At 29.1% G+C, this 9,432-nt stretch overlaps 1 protein-coding gene across 1 annotated transcript; it reads right to left on the bottom strand.

Annotated features, from left to right (window-relative positions):
* Window positions 1-310: 310 nt before the first annotated feature.
* Window positions 311-1,720, bottom strand: LOC129299508 (uncharacterized). The gene is made up of 2 exons (XM_054937981.1): window positions 993-1,720; window positions 311-885 (listed from the first exon to the last, which is right to left on the bottom strand). Exons 1-2 carry the CDS (start codon window positions 1,470-1,472, stop codon window positions 709-711), a joined length of 657 nt encoding a protein of 218 aa, XP_054793956.1. The 5' UTR covers window positions 1,473-1,720; the 3' UTR covers window positions 311-708.
* Between the last annotated feature and the right edge of the window lie 7,712 nt (window positions 1,721-9,432).

Raw genomic sequence — 9,432 nt, 5'->3', positions numbered from 1 at the left:
AACCCTGCATGTGAGAAGCAGCACTGGAGAACCACCTCATCACGATGAAACATGTCAATTAACAGTTCAGATCCGGATGAGTTCAGATCCTCTAACTTCACAAAATTTATTGCATGTTATGCATTTGAAGAGAAATAGAGAAAGCCCGATCGTACATGATTATTTAAAATTGTTGAAATGAGATAAATACGCTCAAGTAACTATATTAATCCACCGCAAATTCTGCTTCGGTAGTATGTGAGTTGGTCCATTTATTTGTATTTATGTTACACCTAAGAATTAAAATGTCAAAATAAAAAAAAAAAAAGGAAGAGAAATGACAGCCTATGTAAATTTTGATCCAACTAATCACTAAATGCAAGCCCATCCCCAGCCCAATAGTCCAATTATCTTAACCACGTTGAATATCTTCCTAAGCCTCTAAAACTTGATCACATATAAAACATCTGTCTCCAACACCTAAGTCTCTATTCACAATTTACATATCCTTGGGTGAGTGGTCGGTTTCCGATTGTAAGTCGGTCCGATCCGGTCAGATCCGTTTTTGATAACACTGCTCCGTTTACATATCCTTGGGTGAACCACTAATCAGTATCAGTAAGATATTTTCTTTTGGATTCCGCAAAGCTATTTGGTTCATCATGTTACAGTCTCTAGTATCTTGAAAACTAAAAACCAAAGCTGGAAAGCTGAAAAGCAAAGCAATGGCTAAAGATCAGAGTGTCCATGAGTATCAGAAGAGTGTGGGAAAAATGTGAGAGCAAAATCCTTGAGAAGCAGAATCAAGCCTTTTAAATCGTTGCCTCCCAATTCAAGACAGTCTCTGAGCAATCCACCCTCCACCACCTCCTTTTGCACTGTCTCCACCACTTCCCTCATTATCCCCTGTCATTCCCATTTCATTTCTTATCATCTTCACTTTCCATTCCATTGTTACAATTACAACTAAAAAGTAAATGAATGTGATATGTAGGAAAGAATCGAGGTCGTACCGATCTGCCAAATGCTTTTAGAAGCTTTCCAGAAAGTGACTTGGAGATTCTCACTACATTTTTGTAATTCCGTCCGATCCAAGCTGCTCTCGCACCATCCGATTCCAACCGACTCAACTCGCTCACCGTCCTCAGCAACTCGTTCAAGTCCGAAACGGTGCCGTACAGCTCCCTCATCGGCAAGTCCCTCCACGCCAAGTTCGTCACGTAGTCCCATCCAGCCCACCACACGACCCTCCAGAACCCTAAGCCAAGCCCCCTCTCGAGCTTCTCGGCGACGGCCCGGGCACGCTCAGAGCCGGCGACGTCGCCCCGCGCGGCGCGGAGATTGGCGACGCCTGTCATGAGGGAGTGTGCGAGTGATATTAGGTTTCGGTACTGGAAATGAGTAGAGAAGGACTGGGATGGTGCCAGTGCTACTACGAGCAGTAGAGTGACAACGAAGAGAAGGGATGGGGTCGATCGGACCGTTCTGTACATGGATTGAGGCTTGCGTGAGTCCTCGAAGGTGGAGAGGAGATTAGTGCAGATTTTGAGATCGTCCAGGAGGAGGATCTGGTGGTGCCGGCGAGTACGGTGGCACTGGGTCTAGCATCAGGCGGAGTAACTAATGGGCCGTTCATTTGTATGTGTAGCTGATCATCGATGGGCTTGGGTTTGAGTTGCATGGCCCTGTAATGTTAATGTTTTGTTTGCCAGACAAAGGGTGAAAATAAAAGGTATAAATATATTTACCAAAAGACAAAAAAAAAAAAAAAACGCCATAGATATAGCTATTTAGCAGCTGGTAAAAAAAAAAAAAAGGCTATTTTGCAAAGCTAAAATTTTATTAAAAAAAAGGTAAAAAGCCCATCTTAACATGAGAAAGAGGTAAAAATGCCTCCAAGAAAACTGAAAATCAGCGTCTCCCAACGAAAACATATTATGGTTTATAAAATGTTAATGTAAAGCCTATAAATACGTGGATAATGCCAACAGAAGTTGTTTTATTGGCTTATAATTCACACAAATAGTGATTTCAAATTTTATCAGTAACTAGTATGTGGATCATGGGTTGCGATGCTCGGATGTGAAAAAATTATAATTTAAATAAATAATAATACTTAGTTTTACCAAAATACTTAATAAAAATATAAAAATGTTATTAAATGGAAATAATTTTAAAATTGAACTAATTAATATTTAAAATAGCTTTTTAAAATGAATATATAATACACAAATTTGGGTACATCTGAAATATGTTGATGAAATCATCAGCTTTTGTATTTATTGTTTGTAAAAATTCTCTGATATTTAAATTTCTTTTCAAATGAAATTTCAAATTTTCACCATTAAATAAATAAATATTATTTAAAATAAGACTAAATTAGAGTTATAGAATACATGAAAGTATGAGATACTAATCATTTAAAAAAATATTGCAAAAAAGGAGGCAAAATGTCATTTCACAAAATTCTAGGTCATTTGCTTAGACCAATGATAGGTTCATTGCAATGGACCTTATTAAGCCTAATTTGATTTACGTAACAATCAATATTCTATATATAAATCGTAAGGTAATTTGCTTCAAATTTCAAAATTTAAAGTCTAAGATGTTACTTGCACAATAGTTTAGTGTTTATTCTGCTCATTAATCGACAATACATTAATAAGGGACTACCACATCAACATTTGGCAAGATCCCACAAAGTCAACAATTAATGACATTATTTATAAGTTAACAGTGGAGGTAATTTGCTTTGGATTAAAAAGTTTAAGGTTCATTTTGCACATTTTAAGAATTTATAGTCTATGGTGCTTTTCACCTAATACTTTAGGGTTCAGAATATTCATTAGCCTAATAAAAAAACTACAAATTACAATTATAAGTTATAGTGAAAGGGAAAGATGGAATTATGTCCTTGCATCGAATATGTAAAATCATAGATAAAATTGTAAAAAAAATACATAAAAAAATAATTCAAGTAAATAATGATACTTAATTAACATTCAAGATCTAAATAGCTTTTGGAAAAAAAAAATATGATTGAAAGCATAAAGTGATGGTGTATAAATTTATAAGTAAAATATACAAGACTAAGAGGATATTTTCGTATGACCCATAGTTTATTATTTAAGACGGTCAAAGGATATTAATTGTAATCACACATGACACTATTGAAGATAGCAACTACAAATTATTGTGTTCAACAAAGCACAACTTCACAAGACAAAGATTTTCATCACTCCAAAGCTGAACTATAATTGAAAACTCATTATATAAGATTCCTCTTAATCATGAATGCTTAAATTAACCCGTGAACTTTAAAAACCGGCTAACAACTTGATTCCTCAAAAAGGAATGAGAAAGCGGAGAATAAAGCAACAAAAATAACCATGATCATAAACAAAAAGTATTCCAAATTATAAGGCAAATTTAATTTGAGGTGATTCAAATTTGTAAGGGCTACATAATTAAGCTACTCACAATTCTCATGGCATTTAATATGGATATAGTTGAGTTATAAGGTTTGTTTGACTTCTGTTCTCATTTTTTTTTTAAGAAATCGTTTTGCAATACAGTTTTAAAAACTGTTTGTAAAAAAAAAGAAGAGAATCTATTTGGTTGTGTCAATAGTGGTGGTTTATGATAATTATTGATCAATATAACTGTAGTTTTAATAATAAAATGTAATATACTTTGAGAATAAAAAAAATGAAATGACAACAGCTTTAATATGGGCCTTTTTTATTTCTATTTTCATATTTTTATTTTTAAAACTATTTGGCAATATAGTTTTTAAAAATACAACCAAAAAAATTGTTTGGTTATGTTACTTTAAAAACAGTTTTAAAATTAAAAAACTAATCAATAATGATGGTCACCAATGATTAACGATGATAGCTTATGAATTATGATAATTATTCAGGTTAACTGTAGTTTTGATAATTAAATATAATTTATTTTTAAAATAAAAAATTTTAAGATGTTTATATTTTAAAAAAAATAAAAAATGTTTTGAAGCCAATTAGATTAAAAAAATCATCCAAACAAGTTTGTTAATTATTTTGTTCTTAAAAAACCTATTTTTAAAACCAGAAACCAAACAAGCCGTATATTTCTATTTTTTGTTTTTTTTTTTTAAAAATGAAAATAGTTTAAAACGCTCATCCGAACAAGTTTTTTATTTTTTATTTTTTTTAGAAACAAAACTGTTTGTTTTTTTAAAACAAAAAACTAAAGCACTACTTATTGTTCTGAATCTAATTGTTTTTGAAAATTAAAAGCAAAACAAGCTCATACTCTCCACTTACTTGTGTTCTTAAAAGATAAAGCACACCGACATAAAATGCATTGGCTTGCCTTAAGTTGACATCATTTAAAGAAGAGGTGGGCATGGGCTAATTACCAAGTAAAACATGGGCAGGGCCCAATTACCAAATATATCAGAAACTGTCATGAGGACGTCCAAAAATGTATGTTATCCCAAGGACCTGTACAACAAAGAAAAAAAGCAATGGATCCAAAGGAAAATGAACCACATATAAAAAAAAATACATAAGCAATGGATCCAAAAGAAAATGAACCACATATGAAAAGAAAAATATGCATAAGAGTCTTTACCAAAAAAAAAAAAGAAAAAGAAAAAGAAAAATACACATGATTAATTTGTAGTAATGACAAAACTGATGTTATCTAGTACAGGAGCTCTTTTATACAAAATGTCATCTAATTATGGTCAAAAATATATTTACATATGATTACATGGTGATATTGCCAGACATAAATGCAATAACATCCCTCGCAGTAGGACAAAAAACATTAAATTCAATGCAAAGAAACTATTTTTCATCTAAGAATAGAGTGATCATAAACTTGAATCCCTAAAATTAAAATGCATGATTGTCTATAATATAAGCTTATAGTTAGGTAATATTAGAAAGATGATTTTATTATATTACAGAAAAGCACTTGAACTTGAAGAATTTCCAAATTTTACGTAATAGATATTTCAAAGCACTTATGGCATGTTATTGCAAGTCTACTAACAAAAGTTGATATATCTAAATGAAAATCTAGGAATCACATATACCAATTCATCTCATCACCCCGTCAAGCATTAAAAAAATCAAAAGTTTCTATTTATTAATAGTCACAAGTAGACATCAACTTAGAAATAAATAATGGAATTGGACAAGTAGACACAATTTGGCCTTCCTCATGGTGGATGTTTAAAATGCAAACCTTATGGTGCTGTCATCATGGATCATGGAGCATGAAAAATTGGAGACAAGAAATCATAGCATTCCAAACTGTAGTCATGACCTAGTTTGTAGGTCGAGGCAACTTACACTTTAACCGCATCAATGGAAAAATCAATGATATTGTGGTTATTATTTTTTGGGAAAATATTTTTAAAAATCAATGTTAATGTGGAAGTTATGATAATATGAGGAATAGTAGATTAGTGGGTTAGAAGATTAAAGATAAATAAAATAAAGGGTAGAGAAATAAGAGAGAAGGGAAAGTAGTTTTGGTTAGTTTTAGAAACATTGTTGTTATTGCTTTAAAAAAAATTTCAAAAAATAATTCAAGAGATATGTGGGGTGAGATAATTTTATTTATTTTTAAAATAAACAATAAAATATAAAACACAAAGGACACATGTCATTTCCGGACACACTCATATATACATATAATTTTTTTTAAACTCAAAAATATATCTTTATTTTGATGAATCTTTACACTCAATGCACCATTTACATATATATATATATATATATATATATATAATGAAAATTTATGATGATAATGGGGAGATAATTGGGATATTGGAGGTGAGGTAGTTTTTCATTTATTTTAAAAAATAAATAAAATGGAATCACGGTTGCAGTACAAAATTTTCTTATTATTTTTAAATTAAAAATTTGAAAGAATAAATAAATAAGTTGATGGGAATTTGGGATAATTTCATTATTATCTTTAAATTATAATTTTCAATTTTATTTATTATTTTATAATTATAATTTTAAAATTATGAATAAGTAAATGAAAAGTTGAGATAATGGGAGAGATATTTGAGTAAGGTAGTTTTATTATTTTTAAAAATTAAAAATAAAAAAATAAATAAAAAAATAGAATTAAGTACGCACATTGCTCTTTACTGTTCTACCTCTATCTATATAGAGATATAGACATTAGATTGATTCAAGGGAGAATTACATCTAATCTTTTTTCAAGAGAATTTATTATAGATAAAAATTAATAATAAGTCTCATTTAAAAAAATAAGTCATATTTTTATTTTAATAACAATACATTTTGTACTGATCCTTATTTATGATTAATTTTTGAAAGGGGGTTGAATGTGATTTTTTCTTGATTCAACTATGAGCTTTTCTAGTTTTAATTTATTTTCGTGAGTTAGCTTCCAGACCAGCTCACCCCTTTCTATGGACTAAATTAGTAACAAGTTGATTGCTTTGCATGCCGACCGTTAAACTTTAATTTATACATGACATTCCCTTTTCCCGTATAAATATAATACTCAGTTGTATAATTCTACCCCAAATTAAACATTTTATGACAGTAAAATCATTACTAGGAGTTAAAGAAAAAAAAATCATTTAGAAATACGTATGAAAATAGTTTATAAAATATCTTAAAATTTTAAACAAATATTATAAAAAGGGAAAAGCGTTTTAAAAAAGGGTATTATATCCAGAAATGGAGGGAGTATTACATACTCATCCTGTTGAATCTGTTTTCATCACCATTATCGTTTCTGGTCTCTAAAATAAAATTATTTTACAAAATCAAATGCATGAGTTAGGTACTGAAAACTGGAGCAGTCATTGAACCAATTAAGCTAATGAGTTAAGGATTTGTGATTCAACAAGGGTCAACTCAGAGGGCAAATTGGTCATGATTAAAATAATATAATTTAAATAAAAAGACATTAATTATGAAAATATTTAACTAAATCCAAGATTAATCTCTAATATAAGATAAAAATACAATAATAATTATAGAATTACAACCACCTAAAAGTCCAATAATAATAAAATATAACTTTTTAAATATTCACTCTTATAATTACAATTTACAACCCTTCAATCATTAAAAAATTTAAAACTAATAATTATTAACACTAAAATTATCAACAATGACAATCATAATTTATAAATGCTAAGCAATAATCAGAAAAATGAACAACAACAATAATGAAATATTAAAACAATTAAGGCACAATTAACTTAGAAGAATATTGAATCTTTTAAATTTGTACTTACAATTAAGGCCCTCTATTTGAAATTTGAACCACAAACAGTGAAATCTAGTTTAATTGCCTTGCCCTTCTTTGCCTCGCTTTTTTTAATTTTCAAGCTGAATTTCTTACTTTTTATTTTTTTTTTACAATTTTAAAAAATAAAAACAAAAAAAGTGACCTAACTGACCCAACAACCCGATTTAGGTGGAAACCCAAATTGAAAAAAAGACCAGGTCACCGGTTCACAGGTTGGACCAAGGGATCTGATCCGGGCTTCCATACAATGGTGAGTATCAACAACCCGAAGGCCAAAAATAAAAAATTAAGATTATTTGTTTTGGGAAAAACATAGAGGCTATTTGAAACTATTTTTATTTTATTATTTTGAGAATTAGTATTTTGTAAAACATATTCTAAAAACAAAAAATGATGAAAATAACTTTTTTTTTTCATTCTCCCTTATTTTCCAAAATAATAATCACAGAACACCTAAAAATTATTTTTATTTTTTTATTCTTCAAAATAATATTTTATTTTTTTGTTCTTCAAAACACTTTTTGAAAACACGTTACCAAATAGATTTTTTTTGTTCTCTTAATTCTCAAGAATAGAAAAATGTTCTTAGAACAATGTTTTCAAACAAGCCCATAATTTTTATTCTTATAGTTTCATCAAATTTTGCTTTTAATTCCAATAATTTTTTTACAATATTTTCAATCCTTATAGAAACTAAAAATATTAAAAAAAATAAAAACTATAGTGACTTGAAAAACAAAGGTCACTCAAATCCCATTTGCTTATTAGAAAAAAATGGAATGAACTAAAAAAATAAATATATAAAGAAAATGATAAAAGGAAAAATGTGAGCACATTTATAAGGAGAAGGAGTAATTAAGTTTATAAAGTTATTAATCATGATTTATAAAATTTTTAAAGAGAATGATAATTTTTATATTTGTAGTATATATTAATAAGTTTTATCGCATGCTTACTAAGAAAAGGGTTATTTAATTTATTTTTGTCTTAATTTTTTCAATTCATTTCATTTTCTTCTTTTCTAATAACCAAACAATCTTTCTAAAAAGTATAGAAACTAAAAATACTAAAAAAAATTTAGGGACTAAAATAAAATTCAATGAAACTATATGAATTGATAATTGTGCTTCCCTTTTTTTGGCTAAAGTATACATTTAATTATTTAATTTTATATGACGTTTCATTTTAATTCTTTAACTTTATAAAGTATTTTTTAGTTCTTTAACCCTAACATTATTAATTTTATCTTAACAAATTTTTACATTGAACTTTTAAATATTTTCAATACATTCTTAAATGTTGACAAATTAAGTTTATTTTTTAAAAAATAATAATGATGAACACAAAAAATAATCACTTAAAATTAATGATGTTAGGGTTAAAAAATTAAAAAAATACTTTATAAAATAAAAGAAATAAATTAAAATTAAAATTTTATATAAAGCTTGATCACTTTGTTTCGATGGTACAGACTCGTTTTTGTTTATTGAATGAAGAATTTCCCCGTTTGCCCAAAAAAAAAAAAAAAAAAAACAAACAACCCCAAGGCATTGATCAGTGAGGCCGGAGGAATAAAACAAATAAAGCAGTAATACCAGATTATCGATGACGGTTATCATTGCATATTATATTCTGTTATTCACAACGTCTTGTGGTTTTGGTCTGCATGGCCGACAGCAGAGTTTTGAGTGGACATAATATGCCTTCGTTTTAAACTCCTCCTCGCCTTTTGCCATAGAGTGACTGTATAATCTTCCTTATTACTTCCTCATCCGTCGTCGTCTGAACGGAGGCTTCCGCAACCGGCTTCTTCGTCTCCCTCGCTTCTGCAAGCCGTCAGGTTCTTGTTCAAGTGAAATCATCTTGGAAGATTTGCATTCTGTTCATAATAAGGTTAGAACTGATACCATTTAATGGAGTTATATTTCTCCTTGTTCTCTGTACCGGCTATTTAACTATGTTTATACATCTTCCTTTCTTGATGGAAGATTCAAGTACATAACAATAATCAACTATTATTCCCCTTCCCATTTCAACGGCTCTGCAAAATTTGCTATGGTACATATACGTTGCTATTCTTTGAAAGAGTTTTATTTTCTCTCCTTTTTAATTAATTATTAATTATTCTTTAGTTGTCCTGAAGAAACGCGAAAA

Source organism: Prosopis cineraria, unplaced genomic scaffold (genome assembly GCF_029017545.1).
Source record: "Prosopis cineraria cultivar Desert tree isolate PC_DT_omini unplaced genomic scaffold, ASM2901754v1 PC1182, whole genome shotgun sequence".
Lineage (NCBI taxonomy): Eukaryota > Viridiplantae > Streptophyta > Magnoliopsida > Fabales > Fabaceae > Prosopis > Prosopis cineraria.
Note: the sequence above shows the minus strand (reverse complement) of the source record. Positions and strands in the feature narration are given on the sequence as shown.

Coding starts and splice junctions, on each gene's coding strand:
- LOC129299508 (XM_054937981.1), bottom strand. CDS start 1,472: ATGTACAGAACGGTCCGATCGACCCCATCCCTTCTCTTCGTTGTCACT. Junction 886..992: donor TAAAAGCATTTGGCAGATCG/GTACGACCTCGA, acceptor TGGGAATGACAG/GGGATAATGAGGGAAGTGGT.